Below are 18,907 nucleotides of genomic sequence, written 5' to 3'. Positions count from 1 at the left end.
GTTAATTTGGGCTGTTTTTCACGATAGGAGGGACCACTCGTTATTTTTTGGGGTAGGAATGACCTTCCCCTGTTTTATAGTACCTTAAAGCTCCTTTCTTAGTATTCTTATTATAACTATTACTATCATCACCATCATCATTATTTGTTATTGAAAGGAAGTTTTCTAAAATTGTCCGATCACCATATTTTGTTATCTCAAACGGGCATATGGAAGGATCCAAGCTAGAGAGCTAGGAGAAGCAAGTGCACAGGAGTAGAGGTAATTCTTTGCAAGCCTTGTTGCCATCCTCATGGGTACAAACTCTTCGATCCCCTGCTTCTTTCCTCAGTCTCACTTCAGCTTTGAAGGGCCAAAGTACTACCACCTTCGGGGCAGAGGGAGTGACCCATGTTTGTGGATCCCACTTGCATAAGTTTCCAAGATGTGCTGTGCTAATTAAAGTTACCCATTACCAACAAAAAAAAATGAAGCAATCCGCAAATATAACAAGGTTAGCTTGGGTTAGTAACCTCACTTTGAGCATCCATAGTTAGCTTTTAGTTTGTGCAGACAAGCTTAGTCACAAACCTTAACCAAGTAAGAATGCAGTAGTTAAATTTTTTTAAGGGAGCCTTCATTTAATGAAAATACGCCAACGACCATTATTTTGTGTAAGAACTAGCAAAAGTGTGTCCAATAATTGAATTAACTTTCCTATATTTATCTTTATCTAGTTTCTCTTTTTCCAAAAAAATATGAATTTTGTATGTGTTAGCAACGACTTCTCCTAAATTTGCAACCAGAGCATCAAATTTGTCATGCTCTGTGTGCTTGCTTAATCCTGCATGGTCTTGAGAGATGTCTGTACCAGGTGTCATGCCTTCCAGTGAATAAAGTAAAGCGATCCATCTAAGTTCAGTAAACTTTTCTGGTTCTTTAAAATTGGAGGGCTCGGATGGGTAGTAGTTGGCTCTTTCTGGGAGCCCATTGATTCCTCTTTTGAGGTCCATGCCAATATGTCCTTGTATGCTTTTGTTCTCTGTATCCATCCAAGGTGGTGATAAGAATTAAGAAGCTTGAAAGACAGCCATTGAGTTACAACCACAAAGGCCATTGAAGGATCCAAACAAAGGCTAGTGTACCGAAAACCTTATCCCTCATATACCGAGAAGAACAAAAAGTTAAGAGGAGCACATGATGGCAATTGGCGAGAAACAGGAAAGCAAATGGGAGGGTTTTGCTGTGAGTCCTGCACTTTTACGTAGGTTCTGCTGTTAGAAGTGCTGTCATTTATTAAGAAAATGAATGTCTCTCAACCACTGTGTGTCATTTATTTCTAGTAACTCATTTGTTATCTGGGTTAATTACCTATCTGCGATGTAATTATTTCTATGCAAAATTTATACGTTTCTGAATGAAATTTTCAAGGTGTATATTCCCAGATTCCTAATAGGCTTGGGTGTTCGGTGGCTGCGAAAATATACATAAGTGTTCCTTAGGTTTAATGTGGAGGAAACCTGATAAAAATTGGATCTTTCCATTCATGCGGAGGTTGGCAGTGCGTCGTATTGGGTGGTTGGCCGTGCAACGAAACCTTACCTATAAAAAAGGGAAAAGCGGTTATTGGAACACTAATTCGCCACTGTACTCTCCCCAACTCCCTCCGACAACCACGCCCTTCATTAGATCTCATGACAGCGGGGGAATAAAGCAAACCCCACCTTCCTAAATAATATAATGGCCTCCTCCCCAAAACAAGGCCTGCTCTTTCAAAAAAATTTCTAAGACAGATAAGGGTGGCAATAGGATCGGATGAATTTTTTATATAGATTGGATTGGATACGAGTCAGATCAAAAATTTATTAACCCAAACCTAATCTATTTATTAAATAGATTAAAATTTTAAATCTAGATTCGACCTATTTATTAAACAGATAACTTGATCCGACCCACATAATCTATTTATTAAACAGATTAAATGGGTTAGACGGATCAAATAGATTTAAATAGATTGAATAGATTAAGCGGATCGGGTTAAACAGATCAAAAACAGATTAAGTAAGTTTCAAACAGGTTTTAAAAAAAATTAAACAGGTTTTAAACAGGTTAAACAGGTCGGATCATAACTGGACCTAATTATTAAAAAAGGTCAAAATGGGTGAAATGGGTTAAAGATTTAAATCTGAACCCAACCTATTTGATATATAGATTTAGACGGATTAACCCATTTACGATCTAAACTCGTTTATCTCAAATTCAAACCTCCTTAAAGCGAGTCGTTTATGGGTCGAATTGACGGGTCAGATCATAAATTACCATCCATATGGACAGAATAAAACAATCTTTGAAGAGAAAAGGTGACCTATGTGGAGGGGGCCAAGGGGCCAAAAGTAAGAGTTTTTCCATCTTCCTCACCTTCATCCACACTTCGGCTTTTACCTTTTGGCCATGCTTTTATCAGACCAAATTGCTCTCAGAGACTGGGCCGGTACCAAGCTCAATGTCATAGAATAGTGGGTGCTAGGACCGCGTATACTAGAAAAATATGCCAACATTACATTATAATCCCTTCATGCTTTTAAGATTTTAATGTTAAAATAATAATAATACTGATTGAAAATGATTGTGATAACATTATACATATAGAAGCAAATATTAGGAGAACATGCACAAATATCAGAAATGGATAGTTACAGTGGCTTCTTAATTTTCTTTTGTATATTCCATTAAAATTATTATCCTTCGCTTTCCTGGAGAAGCTTAATTGTGCATGAGAAACGTATGCATTCCCCTGATGGCATCTATTCCTCTTTACCATCCAGTGGACAATGTTACTAAAGCCAAGAATTTGATATGCTAAATTTAGGTTTTGAATCATTTCCTTCTCTACTTTCTCGAGATTTAGAACTATTTGTTTTGAAACACTCTGTTCTTATAGAACCTTTTTTTTGAAGTTCCCAGATTCTAAGACATCTAGTTTTTTTTCTTGAGAATTTAAGTGTTATTCAGATATCTCAAGTATGATGTGATTCAAACTATGCCTGATTTTCTAAATATTCTAATTCTTGCACATGAACCCAGAATTCTTTCTTTTCTAGAATGATGCTTGATACCACTTAAATTCTTGATTAAATAACACCTGTACAGCCAGGAAGCAAGACTTTGCTCTTGCTGGCCGCATGAAGCTAGTTTTTTATGTTTTGGCCTTTCAAGAGACGGTTTTTAACATTCGCGTGCAGACAGAACTCCAAGGGAATCACCATCTTCTTGCCTCTTGGCCTCTTTCTTGGGAAAAGGCTACTCTGCTACTCATGAAATGGAGTGCATTATTAGCATAATAAGCCAAAAGGTCCTCTAATCCATCAAAGCTAGCTGTTCAACAATTGAAACACACAAAATTTAATTTAGGGCCTATAGTTTAGTTGGTTGATCATGATATCTTCAACCTTTTCTTGCATAAAATCCATCTTGCATATTGCTACAATATATATATATATATATAATATAATATAGTAGAAAATTGAAACTCTGTCACGTACTAATAATTTTGTCCATTACGAGAACCAAAGCTCCAATTTAGAGCTTATTGCGTGGTTGGTTAGCAATAATATCCACCATATTTTCTAACATAAGATCCATCCTGTTAGCAGCTAAAACAAACAGCAGCCTGGCAAAAGCTAATAATGCTGTCCATCTCAAGGACTAATTGCATCATTAATCAAGTTCATTCTCATCATTTGAATAAAGATGAAATTGATATCCACTTGTCATGTGCAGTTTACATTAATCTAATCAAAGGTCCTCCACACCTAATGCTTACATAATCTAATCCAAACAATAAATAGAGTCGGTGTCTTCTCATCTCAAAATAAAGGAACCTTCTCAACAACAACAACAACAACAAAAACACAAGAAGAGAGGGACAGAGAGAGAGAGAGAGAGAGAGAGGTACTCAACTTTTTATCATTTTTATTAACATTACAACTATAATTAAAATTTGAAAAATCCAAATAATTATATGCTGATAAGTAGATAGCAAAGGCTTTGGAGTAATTCTGACCAAAGTGACGCCTCACAAGGCATGCTCCATGCTATTATATTGCTGCCATTCATTCCATTGGGCACTAAAAAAAGGCAGCTGCTTTCACTCTCCACTCGTCACCCCGCCTCTTGGGGGTCTTACCCTTTTACCGCAGACCTTAGATTTCCAGAATCCCAACACGTACGCACACTCTCTCTCATTTTCTCTGGCTCCCAGGTAGTTTCTACGGATATGGTCAAACTAGTATCGCCTCTGGAGCTCAATCCCCACCCTCCGAGCGCTTCCGAGCTCCATGGCTTCTTCTACTGCTACGCAGGCGCAGGGGATCCAGAGGCGTGACGTCCAGGCCGCCATGGCCAAGGCCGTCGAGCTCAGGGCCCTCCATGCGGCGCTGCTCCAGGGAAGCGGCGGCAGCCCCGCCGTCCAGAGGCTCCAGCCTGGCGCTTCCCCTTCTCTTTCCAGGGGTCCTAACCAATGCTCCGCCGACGATTACCCCGTCTTCGCGCCGGTGAGTTCTTGCGGCTCTTGCTCAAGTTGTTCCCATCTTCTTCTTCTTCTTCTTCTTTTTTCTGTGCGTTATTTTGGTTTTGAGCTGAGAAAGTTGGTTTTCCAGAAAGGTAGTTTTTGGTGGATATTATTGCATGAATCTCTTTTTTTTTCGGTTGAGTTTGATGGGTTCATAGTGTTGGTTTATGTCTTTATGATTGGGTGGAGGTGTGTTTCTTAGTCATTCTCTGGATTTTGATGGATTTCTGATGTTGTGGTGCAGTGGAATTTCTCTTTTTATTTGGTTATCTTGGTTTGGCATTGGAATTTCATGTAAGGTTCGTGGATAGTTCGTAATCTATATAAATAGAGTTCCTCAGGCTCTTTAAACTGATATATATTTTAATTCAACGGGTGCATGTTACTACGGTGTTTTGGTTCCTTCAATTGATACCTTCGCATTCATCATGTGTTCTCGAGTGTGTTATAGCTGCCTTTGGCACTTTTGTGAGATGGGTATTTGTGGCATCTTTCATGAAGTGTTAAGTAGTTCTATGTTTATCCAAGCTGCTTTTTTTTTTTTTAATAAAACCTCTAGATGTCTCTGTTGTTTTTGGTATCCTTTATGCAACTTGTAAGACGAGATTTGAAGAAGATTATAAAGAAGCTTGCTCTATGTAAAGAAAAACGAACGCAAGTAGGAAACTTTTGATTTGTGTGCTATGAAAAGAGGACTACACCCATGATCAACAAGAAGGAGATGATTCAGTTATGGAAAGCAATCCGCAAGTATAAATTAACCACCCGGTTGTTTATTTTCTTCCATACAAATAAAAGGACCCTACTTTTCTGATGCTTCTCCATAGTTCTTCTTATGTATGGTGATTTTCTCTTCTAAAAACCCACTAATACCCCTTTTCTTTTTTTCTTCATTCTCTTCCTTTATGAAGCTTACCTTCTTAGTGGCAACTGGCAAGGACGGTTTGCACAAAACTGTGAGAAAACAATGCTCGATTTTGTACCTTGCTCTCATAAACAACCATGCTAGACTTTTCTTTCTTGGAAAATTTGGGTATCCTGATTAGACTTAAACATAATGTCCACTTTCTAATAAGGCGGGTACTAACTTCCTAGCATTCTCTACATTTGCTTCTGCTTGGTCCTCAACCTTGTTAGAATGTTTTTTTCCCTCATTTTTCCATCCCCTTCCTGGGTGTTTTCAGATAATAATATGATTTAAATATTAGCCAAATTTTATAAAAATCAGGACTTGTTCATTGTAAGCCATTACTCCGAGCTGACTACCATCATTTAGATCCCTCAATAACTCAGAAAAGCTGAATCAATTGTTGAACTGTCCAAGCATATGGGCGAGATCATTCCTCATGAATCTCAATGGTGCACATATTTGTTAATTTTCCTCGTGGAATAGGGTTGTGCCGGCCCAAGCAGATTACCCTAGCCTTCTTGTGAGTAAAGCCCTCTAGTTATAAATCTTTATGAAGTGGCTCTACTTGGCCTAATTGAGTGTTCTTATTGGTAATTCTAGAACCTAAAATTTCATCAAGGGCTATCAGTACTCCTTTGAAAACTGCATTCTCAAAGTAAAGATTTATACTAACTTTTAGCTCCTATATGTACCCAGAAATATTGAAGGCTTGGACATTGCTTTCAACTTGGTTCTTGCTCTTCTGTGCATGTGTTTGTGGCGCTTGAATATTTATAATGAAGATTAATTGCCAAAGCTGTTAGTTTTATTAGTGAAATGTATTTTTTTGTTCTGTTGATTTATCCATATTGAATTGGCCTTGCATATTGCGTCGATGTTATCTGTGTTTGAAACAAAATTTTCTAAATGTTGAATAGAAAGAATGGGATTGATAAGTCGAAAGAGCTAAGCTCTTTCAGGATTTCAGCTTCCCTTACTCTTGCTGCTTTTTCATGGGTGACGGGGTAGTCCTAATCATTTTTGTTGGGCAGTGGTGGTGACATGGGTTCACTTCTTTGTTTGTTAAGGCTTGGCATCAGCTTCTGATATTTGTCCAGTACGGCTGCATAGTTTTGTATGCCTATGCGTTTTTAATATTTTCTAACTACACTGTCTTGGCAATTGAATGACTATTATTAGAACAATGAGCATGGTGCAGTGAAAAACAAAGATCTCTATATATTTTGTCAACATTTCATTTTTACTGGAAGATAGTAGTTGAGCAAAATATCCATTGAAATATCATTTTCCGGTTTAGTCTTTAAGTAGAATTCTCGGTGAGATTATGTTGCTGTGGATTCTGAGATCTTTATATTACTAGAGCTGTCAATAATTGAACTTCCCAATGAGTAATATTGTCAGCAGACAAAATATTAAGTTTTACAGATTCTAATGGAGAGATATCATTCATTATTAAAATCTACGCGGATAGAAGAAGTATCTCCTAAGTAGTATATTTATTTATTTATTGGGTTTGTAAAGACGGCTTTGTGATTTATTTTTTCTTGCAGAGTTATGAAGCAGAAACCTTACCTGGGAATCACTACATTTGTCCAGAGAACCAAAGCTTATCAGAAATCTGGAGCGGAATTGTGCTGGGAGGAGAAGACAGAGATGATGAAGCCATTTCCTCCGATAATAAAAGTGTAAATAAATTTTCTTCCTCAAACAGCGAACAACATATTTGCTCTTCGAATAACTATTTATCCAACGGAAGCCCATATTTAAACCACATGTCCCTTCTGCAAATTGCTCCTGGAGCTGATAAATCTGCGAGTAGGAGAACCAGTTCAGGAGAATTCAAAACCGTTGCAACATCCAATACATGCAAGCCTGCTACTAGCAACAGGGAATCTGAAAATGATCGCAAGAACCATAAGAACATTACTAGCACAGCACCGGTGCCTGACACACAGCCGTCCATACAGTTGCATAGAAAGCAGAGAGGGCCAATACTTTCATGGTTGTTTCCCAAATCTAAGAAGAAAACCAAGTCAGAGATGTCCCCAAACATGATAGAATCTGAGGATATGTCCCAGTGTTTAAAAGACTGGGGGTTGTTTTCCCTCGTGTCATTGAAGAAAGAGCTGCTTGAGGCCAATGAGAAAAGGGATGCTGCATTGGCAGAAGTTGCAGAGATGAAATCTTCTTTAGGAGAACTGAGACAGAAGCTAGCAAGCTTAGAAACATACTGTGAAGAGATGAAGAAGGCTCTAAAACAGGCAGTACAAGCAAAGGACACTCAGGTTCTGGGCGTGCCAAATTTGTCAAAGAGAGCAAAATCCATCAGTGGCAGCAGAGACAATTTAATTCCTGTCAGTCTTGAAGTAATGGTAGAAGGTTTCTTACAGATAGTATCCGAAGCAAGGCTCTCTGTCAAACAACTCTGCAAGACACTCATCCACCAGATTGAAGAAACTGATAGTGATCTGATGGAGAAGCTAAACTTGCTTCTCCAACCTCATCATGTGACATTAAGCAATAAGTACTCAAAAGGAGTACTGTATCATTTGGAAGCTCTCATAAATCAATCCCTATATGAGGACTTTGAGAACTGTGTGTTCCAGAAGAATGGATCACGAAAATTTCTGGATCCCCAGCAAGATCACCAGGAGAACTTCTCAGCTTTTGTTGCGCTGCGGAACTTGAGCTGGAATGAGGTCTTGCAGAAGGGAACTAAGTACTACAGTGAAGAATTCAGCAAGTTCTGTGATCAAAAAATGAGTTGCATCATTTCTATACTGAATTGGTCAAGGCCATGGCCTGAACAGCTGCTCCAGTCATTCTTTGTTGCTGCCAAGTGCATTTGGTTGCTTCATCTGCTGGCCTTCTCCTTCAGCCCACCCCTGGCGATCTTGCGGGTTGGGGAGAATAGAAGTTTTGATCACCTTTATATGGAGGATATCCTCTTTGACCGGCACAGAGCACGAGCCCCAGCTCAAGTCAAGATCATGGTAATGCCAGGATTTTATGTTCAGGAGAAGGTTCTCAGATGCAGAGTTCTGTGCAGGTACAGATCTGTAGCATAACCATTCATTCTGATGCTTTTTTTTATAGTAAATTTAGGCTTTTAACAGACTGTCATATCTGAATCAGCCTCTCATCTCAGTGAGGGAAGATTGTAATTTTCATTTGACTAATGTTAAAGAGCATTTCGTGTACCAGTTGAAATGAATATGAACAAGATAATATGTTCAGTAGGATTTTGCTTTGTGTGACTGATTCTACTAAAATTTAGGGCAAACTGTTAATGATTTAGCTGATGATCAAACTGAGCAACTGAAAGTACCTTGTGTCTACTACTTCCTATGTTGATGAAACCCCTAAGATTTAGAGCTGGCATGTTTGCAGGTTTATCAGACAAATGAGCAGGGGGATCCATTTACTGAGGAAAGTACAATAATTTTTTTTCACGTTACAGTAGAAAGCCATTGTTAAAATATTATGCAAGTCATCTGGTATTATTTACTGGTGACATGGATGTTGCTCTAAATTAAGTTATTCAAATGAAATTGATGCTTAACGAAAGTTTACAAAACCATATTTTAATTGGTGGCAAATTATGAAACCTCTAAAACAAATTTGAGCAACTTTTTTGACAAACAGGTGACCAATGTTCTTCTATTATAAAAGCCCTGAGATTTCAACTTGCTAGTGAAATGAAAGGAATGAAAATGGTGGGACAAGTAACACAGAGGATGACAACCAGCACTAGGAAAAGTAAAAGAAGTACAGTGGTATGACTAATTGAAACGTATGTATGTTGTTGGTCGGATTCCTCACATGGATTGTAGAAGAGCTGTGTTCATATGGTTATTCTAGCATTAAGCCTCCTCCAATGAAACCCTGCCTCTTTTTACCTTGACATTCGTTGACGGGAGGAATAACTACCCAATTGCTACTCTCTCTCTCTCTCTCTCTCTCTCTCTCTCTCTATATATATATATATATATATATATTGTACAAAGTTTTCTATTTATCATGTGATGCTGGTATTAATATATGTGCTTAGCCATCATTAAAGTTTATTTATTAATATGAGATATATATCTATGATGCTGCCATTAATGTGCTTGACCATCCTTAAGGTTCATTGCTTATTGTGCAACAAAAAATTAATTAAGGGAACGGTCTAAGAAATTGTTTATTTATCTGCAACTGGACATGTTATTGTTACACTTACAAATCTCGCAACCGAAGTATATATATCTAAAACTACTTAAATGAATACAATTATGAATGCAGACGTGGTGGAACTATAAAAAAAAGGTGTCAAATCTTACAATTAGAATTGCAGATGAATCGTTTACTTTTCTATTATAGCATGATAATAGTAAACTTAATCATATATATATATAATAATATTTTTAATCCCCGTGTCATGGTGTAAAGAACGTGCACCAATGCCGCTATTATTCTATCACTTGTATGTAATTGTGTATGATAAAGATATGAATTTCCGTGTTGATTCTAAAAGGTTCTTCTTCCCGACCACGTGTCATACAGCGGAACCCGGATCGCGATCCGCGTGCTCTCGCTAGAACAAATGTAGTCCGTCAATTTACCTGAATCGGACGTACAGAAACCATTCCCAAACTCGAAACCCAGCTGCCCGAAAAGGTGATCGGCAAAATTCCCGCTTCCAGTCCTCTTTTTAATTTCTCCCTCGCCGAGCGCTGCAAATAAAGCCCCATTCCCTTCCTCTCTCCTGCATAGCAATTGAAGAAACCCTGACCAAATCCCCATTCCCCTTTCTTCCTGCACTTAGTTCTCTTCAATCTCAGCTTTTATCTTCGATCGAGGTCGAGACAGAGATACTTTGAGATGGCACGGACGAAGCAGACGGCGCGGAAGTCGACGGGCGGGAAGGCGCCGCGGAAGCAGCTTGCGACGAAGGCGGCCCGGAAGTCGGCGCCGGCGACGGGAGGAGTGAAGAAGCCGCACAGGTTCCGGCCAGGGACTGTGGCTCTGCGAGAGATCCGCAAGTACCAGAAGAGCACGGAGCTCCTCATCCGGAAACTCCCCTTCCAGCGCCTCGTCCGCGAGATTGCCCAGGACTTCAAGACTGACCTCCGCTTTCAGAGCTCCGCCGTCGCCGCCCTTCAGGAGGCCGCCGAGGCCTATTTGGTAGGTCTCTTTGAGGACACCAACCTCTGCGCCATCCACGCCAAGCGTGTCACCATCATGCCCAAGGACATGCAGCTCGCCCGTCGCATCCGCGGCGAGCGCGCCTAGATATTCTGAGATCGCTTGTCTTTGATGAATGAATGAATGGGGAATGGATGGAGTGCCGTCCGATCCATGTGTTCTATTTCGGACGAGATTTTCTTTTTTCTCTTTCTTGTTTTTTCTTTTTCGTTTTAGCCCCTCCGCTTTGTCTAGGGGTGAGACGAGGCTTTCCATGAAAAATTGGGTTCATATGGCATTCATCTTCTTGTTACTACCCAAATCACATTTGCTTTTCCAAAAGATTGGTTCTATGTTGTTTTTCTTTTTTTTTTAGGTGGGTCGGCTGCTTAAACGGGCTCTCATATGAGTACAGCTAGCTACATCACTAATTAGGAGGCTACAAAAGACAGGAGGAACTAAGAATTGTTGGATCTATAAAAACTCTTCGAAATGGTGAGCAGTGAAGGAGGCGACTCAATTAGTAGCTTGGTTTGTCTTCCGAAGAACGTGTTTGACCTAGATGGCCCGATATTTCCGTATCATCTGATGCATGTTGTACAGTAGCAGATGTTCCATCTTCTTCTATCTCTCCGACTGAAGGTTTTCAATCAAAACAATGGAATCACCCTTCAGAATGATCCTGTCAACCTCCATCATATGTCACGCATAAGATAGCCTCTCCCAGACAACCTTGAGCTTTGCCCCAAACATCGAGGCCTCAGTGGAATGACGTCCTCCCGCAACAATCAACCTAGCACCATGGTATCTGATGACAAATGCCACACTTGTCCAATCTCTACTGGCAAGCAGGATTTCATCAAAATTCACCTTAAGATAGCTAAAGGATGGGAGCTTCCAAGAGACGAAAATAAACTTAGGCGCTATGGAAGCAAAGAGGGGTCTTAGATGTCCCTAACCATCACCGATGAATCCAACACAGTCGACTCAATGACCTCCACAGTCTGATGGAGAGCCCGCTCAACAACAGCCCTCAAGATGGCCCTCCTACCCTCAAACATTACGTTGTTTCAACAAGTTTATTTTCAAAGACACCATGAGTTTGATCCTCTCCTCAAATGTTGTTATATGTGATATTCATGAAAGTGGGGAGTATATTAATTAAGTAAATTTATCAATTTATTTAAGTAAAACTGCTAATTAATTAATAAAATTAGAACTATCCATCACATGTTTTCACCTATTGCATCAACCAGATGTGTAAGCATTAATTATGTTGCTGGAAATTGGACCCGGGGGCAATCTTCGGTTGAGGAGAGGGAGCGACTGTTAGTCCTCACGGCGGGGCGGCGGTCTGTCGGCGGGCGGCGTCCTCCGTCCGGGGCGGTCGGAGAGAAGGAACAGCAGGTCCTCGCAGCGGGGCGGCGATCCGTTGGCTGGCGGCGTCCTCCGTCCGGGTGCCTGCACACGAACCGGTGGCCGGGTTCTCCGGCGCCGGCCCTCCGACGCTCAAGTCAGGGAGGGGGCAAATAGTGGGGAGAAGGAGATAAACAGTGATTTTTGGGTGTATGAATGTTCCAATTCCCTCTTGAAAGGCCAAGGCTCCCTTTTATATGCGGGGGTCGGTTTACCTGTGATGTAACAGGGCGAGGCCGTAGTACGGCTTGGCATGTTGTTCAGGTCGGCGCTCGGTCAGGCGAATCATTGCACTGATGTCGGCGGTATGGCCGAGATCAGAGACTTATCATAGTCGACTAGACCCTGCTGGGTCGATTTGCCGTGGAGAGCTGGGGATCCGTAGATGTCAGGAGCCATGCGCATTTATTGTGGAGTAAGTCGGAGATCCGCATTAATGGTGGAGTAAGCCGGAGATCCGCATTAATGGTGGAGTAAGCCGGAGATCCGCATTTATTGTTGAGTGTGCCGGAAGATTACAGCGGCCATGCGCAATAAATGCCGGAGGGGTGTTAGAGTACGGTCCTCGGACATCGGGGTTTCTCTTAGGTCGGAGGTTTCGGGGTCGGTCGTCTTGTGGTCGAGCGTTCCGAGGTCGGACGCTGACTTCGGCTGTCCGGGGTCGGAGGTTGTACGGCTTCTTAGGGGCATTTATGTCATTTGGGGGGAAACTTTATTCCCCCCAACACTACCCCCCGACTTCCGAGTTCGAGCGGCTTGTGGGGCTCGGACGTGGGAAGTAAAGTCTGTCACTAAGGTTGGGGGGAAGGTCTCGCCCGCCCCCTTGTGCTTTCCGGAGCTTTCATGGTGAGATATGCGCCCTTTGGCGTCTCGAGGCTGCTTTATTCGGTGAGCTAATGATGGAGCTCGTATTATCATGCTTCTTGAATCGCCAGGATCATTTTACGGCGGATTAATGATGGGGGACCTCGAGCTCGTCGAGGCGGTGTCTCGATTCCGTAATCGACGTTTCTGGCTCATTAATGAGTGTGCCGTTACGGGGTTTGAAACGGACACGCGGCGCGACCCGAGGTCGGACGCTTTCGATTTCATGTTACTGGATCATAATTCCGAAGAAGTGGAGGCCTCATCGGGGCTCCACGTGTCCCAGATCTTATTAAACGAGGGGAGCGGGGGTTACGTCCGCTCGTTCCTCAAGACGATTTGATTCTGTGGACCCATGATGAGGCCCCGAGATCCGATGGGACAACGCTTCGATTTCGTATCCGATTTATCAAACCGGAGTGAATACGGTGCCTCGGCTTCCGAGGTCGACACGTGGCGCAACCCGGTCGGGAGGATGGGAACCGACCCCGTCGATCTGAGCCGTCAGGGGGGTCTATATAAACCCCACGAGTCTGCCCTAAAGGTCTTGTTTGGCTGCCTCTTATTTTCGTCGTCTTTCCCCCCTGTTTCCTCCCTCAGCTGAATCTTGCTGGTGGTGCCCGGAGCGATTTCCGGCAATGTCCAGTAGGTTTTCTTCCTGTTTTCACTAGGGTTTCCTCTTTTCTCCTCCTCGTCAACTTCCATTTTCTACTCTTAACTTTTGCTCCACTCTTCCGTGAGAATGGGTTCCGGTCTCGAAGAGGTTGGGTCGAGTCTGTCGGAAGAGGAGCTGGAGTTAATCCGCTCCCGTTTCTTCTTCCAGCCCGGGTTTCGCCTTGAAACCGCAGGGCCGGAAGACAGGGTGACGCAGCCGCCCCCAGGTCGGATCGCGGTTTACCGCGAGACACTTTGGGCGGGCCTGCGTTTTCCCGCCCATGAGTTCGTGAGCAACTTGCTGGCCGAGTACCAGCTCGTCCCGGCGCAGTTGGCTCCGAACTCATGGAGGACCATAATCGGGTTTTTATCCCTGTGCCTCGGGCACGGGATCCCGATTTCGGTAGGCCTTTTTCGCCGGTGTTTTCTGTTAAAGAAAAACCCGGCGGACGTAGGGTGGTTATATTTCGCCTTTCGGGGCGGTATGTCACTCTTCCGGGGCGCCCCTTCTTCGATTCACGAGTGGAAGAGGAAGTTTTTCTTTCTGGCGTCTGCGGCGCCTTGGGGGTTCGAGCCAAGGTGGGGACACCCTCGGCTGAAGGCCCTCAACAAACTCTCCGAGCCCACGGAGAGGGAGCTGAGGACCCTGGACTCTTTGCGAGCCCTCGGGAGGGGCAACGACCTGACCGAGCTCCTGCGGGAGGACGCCCTGGCGAGCGTGGGTCTGAGCTCGGCGCGCCCCGAGGGTAAGGGCGGTTGCATTATTCTATTTATTTATTTCTTGTCTCCGTCTTTACGGTCACTGGTCTGACTCTTAACAAAATTCTTGATTTCAGATATTCCACGCATGCCGACCAGCAACACATCACTTTTCTCTCGCCTGAGGAGGCGAGAGGCCGAGGCCGGGGGTGCTGCGCCCCAGCCTCGGAAGAGGGCGAGGACGGACGGTGCTTCTTCGTCGGCCGGGACGAGTGGCCCCGAGGCGGGGGCCCCTGCAGCCGACCCGAGGCGGGAGCGGGTTGTTGGTGATGCGGGCCCGTCGGCCCCTCCTTGCCCTACCCCCCTTGCCCAGCGGGGGGAGCCGTCCGTGGTCCGGCCGCAGCAGCCAGGACCCGGGCTTACCCGAGGCACCAAGGCAAGCGGCTCCGGGACCTCGGGTTCGATCGTGCCGAGCTCTTCCCGGGCTTTCCGAGAAGAGTCGGTCGAGCCGGACTCTTCTATTCCCGAGGAGCGCTCGGCCTTTCAAGATGCCGAGGTCGCACGCTCCATGTTGCGGCGTGCGGTGCTTCCAGCGGACCGGGCCGTGTTCCGGGGTATTTCGCTGGAGGAAGTCGTCGGCAGTGCTTACTGCAACACCGCCCGTGTAAGCTTCCTTCTTAATTTTCCCGAGTTTTTAGCGTACATATGTGCTTTTCAACTCACAATACCCTCGTTTCTTTCTTTTCAGCATATTCTCGAGCTCGACACCATGGCGTTCATCGCCCATGGGTATCGGGAAGAAGTTCAACAGCTCGGCCAGCAACTGGAGCCGGCCAAGAAAAGAGTCGCCGAGCTGGAGGCGGCGTTGGCCGCGGCCGAGGCTCGGTGGACAGCCACCGAGGCTGAGCGCCTTGCCATGGTGGGGGCGCTCGAGGAGGAGAAGGCGGCTCATGCCCTGACCAGGGCAACCATGCGCGGCACGGAGGCGCGCTTAGGGGAGGTCCAGGCCAGGGTCGCGGCCCTCGAGTATGAGGAGGGGGTCTTCCGCCTCCGACTCGGGCAACTTGAGGCCCGGGAGAGGAGGGCCCTCGAACGAGCCGAGCATGCTGTGGAACTCTTCAAAGAGTCGCAAGAGTTCCGCGACATGTTGGAGGAGGAGACGGTCGACGGTTTCCTTCGAGGCTTCGAGAACTTCCGGGAGCAGGTGCACCGGTACTGCCCTCAGTACGACTTCTCGACGGTCCGTCCGAGGGAGGACCGGGGCTGGGGGTCCGACGTGCAAGCCCTTCCTGCCATCCTGACGTCCGAGGCGGGAATATACGAGCAGGACCCCGCCGAGCCTTCGACGGGGGTAGTTGAGGCGGACGGTGTCATGGAGGCGGCTCCGGCGGCCGAGATCGACGCTGTCCCGGAGGCGGCGCCCGAAGCTCCTGCTCCCGGCCCCGAGCCTGTTCCGGAGGAAGATCATGAGGTCATCAATGTGCCGGATGACCCCCCGGATGTGGCTTCCGCCGCTTAGGACTTAGCATATTTTTCTTTTCTTTTTCATTGTATCCGGGGTCGGCCCTTGAGTGGCCGACTTCCAATTTTGTAATTGGCCTTCCGGCCCTTTGTTAATGAAGAAATGTTTTTGTCATTCTGTGTTCATCTTTCCCTCTGTTGTCGTGGATGAGGCTAGAACCTTAGCTAACCGCCTCGACGACCTCTAACTTCACATTTTAATCTTTGGGCTGCTTAACGAAGCTGCCCTTTTTCCTGGCTATATCTTAGCCTTCTCGGATTCCAGTCGTCTCGACCAAAGAGAGCTCTGAGCTTAGGTTTCTAGAAAATTTCTCTAAGTCCTATAACTCGGATCTTAGAGTCGTGGGAGTTGCCACGTTTGGCCTTTAGGAAAATCTTAAGGCACCGAGGTCGGGCCTTAGCCCTTCAAGTGGGACCGGAATAGGTCTATTCGTGCCGCTATTCGGGGAGTTTAGTCGGGTTTCCGAACTCAACTCCGAACCTCTCATAGGGAGCGCGGGCTAATAAACAAGTTATTGCCGAAGGTTTTCATAGTTATCGTTCTCGGACCCTGCCGAGATTTCGGTGAACAAGGCTGGGATTCCCAAAGATTGCCTTGGTACCTGTGCTTGGCTGGTACATTCGTGGCCGGGACCACTTTCTCAGCTGGACGTCGGAGTTTACTTAGAAGAGCCGAGTTGGGCCCTACTTTATGAAGCCTTAGTACGGATTGCGGAGACTTGACGAACAGAGCAGGCATAATGAAGTTGGGAGGTCGGTCTTAAGCCGACCCAGCGAAGAAGCCCGGCTTTGGGGCAAAATAAGACTCCAACATTGGACGAGATCCCGCTCGGCAATATGTAGATAAAATTTGACAAGGAGGGCGTCTAGTTGGGTGTACCTCTTGCATTCTCGGGGTCATGCTTCGCATGGTGGAGTAGGTCGCTTCCCTTCCTCGTCGACCTCCGGAGTCATTTTTGACTTGTAAAAGGGGCTCGGGCTTCCCATGGACCCGGCGACTCCTGCCGGAGTTGAGAGGATCTGGGGAGGCTCTGTTGATTTGTAGCCCTTTTTGAGATCGAGGGGGCTTAAGACCCTATGGTCGGACCTCGGAGCGCCTCAACCTTGGTCGAGGGATCTCACGTCAGGTCGGCGGGTTCGTGGACGCTTTGCTGACCTGTGATACCTTCCGAGGTCGAGGGAGTCTGGTTCTCTACGGTCGACCCTCGGGGCATCCCGACCTTAGTCGAGGGATCGTTCGTCAGGTCGGCTGGTCTGGGCACGCTCTACCGACCGGCGGCGCTTCCCGAGATCGAGGGAGTCTGGTTCGCTACGGTCGACCCTCGGGGCATCCCGACCTTAGTCGAGGGATCGTTCGCTTCGGGGATCGGGGATCGTCGACCGCTCCCGGGGGTCCACTTTGCGGCGCCCCGGGTGGAGCCACCCTTTCCACCCCTCATGGCGCCTTCCCGAGGTCGAGGGAGTCTGGTTCTTTACGGTCGACCCTCGGGGCATCCCGACCTTAGTCGAGGGATCGTTCGTCAGGTCGGCTGGTCTGGGCACGCTCTACCGACCGGCGACGCTTCCCGAAGTCGAGGGAGTCCGGTTCTCTACGGTCGACCCTCGGGGCATCCCGACCTTAGTCGAGGGATCGCTCGCTTCGGGGATCGGGGATCGTCGACCGCTCCCGGGGGTCCACTTTGTGGCGCCCCGGGTGGAGCCACCCTTTCCACCCCTCACGGCGCCTTCCCGAGGTCGAGGGAGTCTGGTTCTCTACGGTCGACCCTCGGGGCATCCCGACCCTAGTCGAGGGATCGTTCGTCAGGTCGGCTGGTCTGGGCACGCTCTACCGACCGGCAACGCTTCCCGAGGTCGAGGGAGTCTGGTTCTCTACGGTCGACCCTCGGGGCATCCCGACCTTAGTCGAGGGATCGCTCGCTTCGGGGATCGGGGATCGTCGACCGCTCCCGGGGGTCCACTTTGTGGCGCCCCGGGTGGAGCCAGCCTTTCCACCCCTCATGGCGCCTTTCCGAGGTCGAGGGAGTCTGGTTCTCTACGGTCGACCCTCGGGGCATCCCGACCTTAGTCGAGGGATCGTTCGTCAGGTCGGCTGGTCTGGGCACGCTCTACCGACCGGCGACGCTTCCCGAGGTCGAGGGAGTCCGGTTCTCTACGGTCGACCCTCGGGGCATCCCGACCTTAGTCGAGGGATCGCTCGCTTCGGGGATCGGGGATCGTCGACCGCTCCCGGGGGTCCACTTTGTGGCGCCCCGGGTGGAGCCACCCTTTCCACCCCTCACGGCGCCTTCCCGAGGTCGAGGGAGTCTGGTTCTCTACGGTCGACCCTCGGGGCATCCCGACCTTAGTCGAGGGATCGTTCGTCAGGTCGGCTGGTCTGGGCACGCTCTACCGACCGGCGACGCTTCCCGAGGTCGAGGGAGTCTGGTTCTCTACGGTCGACCCTCGGGGCATCCCGACCTTAGTCGAGGGATCGCTCGCTTCGGGGATCGGGGATCGTCGACCGCTCCCGGGGGTCCACTTTGTGGCGCCCCGGGTGGAGCCACCCTTTCCACCCCTCACGGCGCCTTCCCGAGGTCGAGGGAGTCTGGTTCTCTACGGTCGACCCTCGGGGCATCCCGACCTTAGTCGAGGAGGCGCTACGGGGGGCCGCGAAGGTACTACCCCGTTGTTGGTGTTGAGCGCCACGGGAGACTGCGAAGGTACTACCCCGTCTTTCCGAAGTGTCGAGGGGTCTGGGCACGCACTGTCGACACTTGGGGCATCTCGACCTTAGTCGAGGAATCTTGCACCAGTCGACGTTTCACCGTCCTGCGATTCTTCCCGAGGTCGAGGGAGTTTGGGACTCTACGGTCGAGCCTCGAGGCATCCCGATTTTGGCCGGGGAATCTGAGGATCACAGAAGCCCCAATATTAGAAGAGGATTACAGTCATCAAAATGAGAGAAATATTTGCAGAAAAAGGAGCTGAGTCCATTATCCTGATTATCTTGAACCCCTTGGGGTTTCACTGGTAGTACATTCGTAAATTCTCGGAGTTCCAGCTTCGTGGGATCAGAGTCCCTTCCAGGGACTTCAATTTGTACGCCCCTGGCCGTTGTACCCGGGCGATTTGATACGGTCCTTCCCAGT

At 46.8% G+C, this 18,907-nt stretch overlaps 2 protein-coding genes across 5 annotated transcripts; both read left to right on the top strand.

Annotated features, from left to right (window-relative positions):
• The first annotated feature begins 4,104 nt into the window (after window positions 1–4,104).
• LOC103711409 (IRK-interacting protein) lies at window positions 4,105–10,132 on the top strand. Of its 4 annotated transcripts, none has more exons than XM_088707201.2 (3): window positions 4,113–4,532; window positions 7,010–8,508; window positions 10,005–10,132. In XM_088707201.2, the coding sequence occupies exons 1-3, from the start codon at window positions 4,317–4,319 to the stop codon at window positions 10,048–10,050; spliced, it is 1,761 nt and encodes a 586-aa protein (XP_088563327.2). In that variant the 5' UTR covers window positions 4,113–4,316; the 3' UTR covers window positions 10,051–10,132. The 4 variants fall into 4 exon arrangements, with proteins under 4 accessions (XP_026662153.3, XP_088563327.2, XP_088563326.2 ...); XM_088707200.2 differs by lacking the exon at window positions 10,005–10,132 and adding an exon at window positions 8,850–9,265; XM_088707202.2 differs by lacking the exon at window positions 10,005–10,132 and adding an exon at window positions 9,105–9,257.
• A 190-nt stretch (window positions 10,133–10,322) lies between these two features.
• On the top strand, window positions 10,323–10,923 carry LOC103711388 (histone H3.2). Its single transcript, XM_008797512.6, has one exon. The coding sequence runs from the start codon at window positions 10,323–10,325 to the stop codon at window positions 10,731–10,733; it is 411 nt and encodes a 136-aa protein (XP_008795734.1). The 3' UTR covers window positions 10,734–10,923.
• The last annotated feature ends 7,984 nt before the right edge of the window (window positions 10,924–18,907 follow it).

The sequence above is a fragment of the Phoenix dactylifera genome, chromosome 11 (genome assembly GCF_051530095.1).
Source record: "Phoenix dactylifera cultivar Ajwa chromosome 11, Ajwa_hap1_PhDact_Kaust_v1.1, whole genome shotgun sequence".
Taxonomy (NCBI): Eukaryota; Viridiplantae; Streptophyta; class Magnoliopsida; order Arecales; family Arecaceae; genus Phoenix; species Phoenix dactylifera.
The sequence above is the reverse complement of the archived record's forward strand: the minus strand, read 5'-3'. Positions and strand labels throughout refer to the sequence as shown.

Coding starts and splice junctions, on each gene's coding strand:
- LOC103711409 (XM_088707200.2), top strand. CDS start 4,317: ATGGCTTCTTCTACTGCTACGCAGGCGCAGGGGATCCAGAGGCGTGAC. Junction 4,533..7,009: donor ATTACCCCGTCTTCGCGCCG/GTGAGTTCTTGC, acceptor TTTTTCTTGCAG/AGTTATGAAGCAGAAACCTT. Junction 8,509..8,849: donor AGATGCAGAGTTCTGTGCAG/GTACAGATCTGT, acceptor GCATGTTTGCAG/GTTTATCAGACAAATGAGCA.
- LOC103711388 (XM_008797512.6), top strand. CDS start 10,323: ATGGCACGGACGAAGCAGACGGCGCGGAAGTCGACGGGCGGGAAGGCG.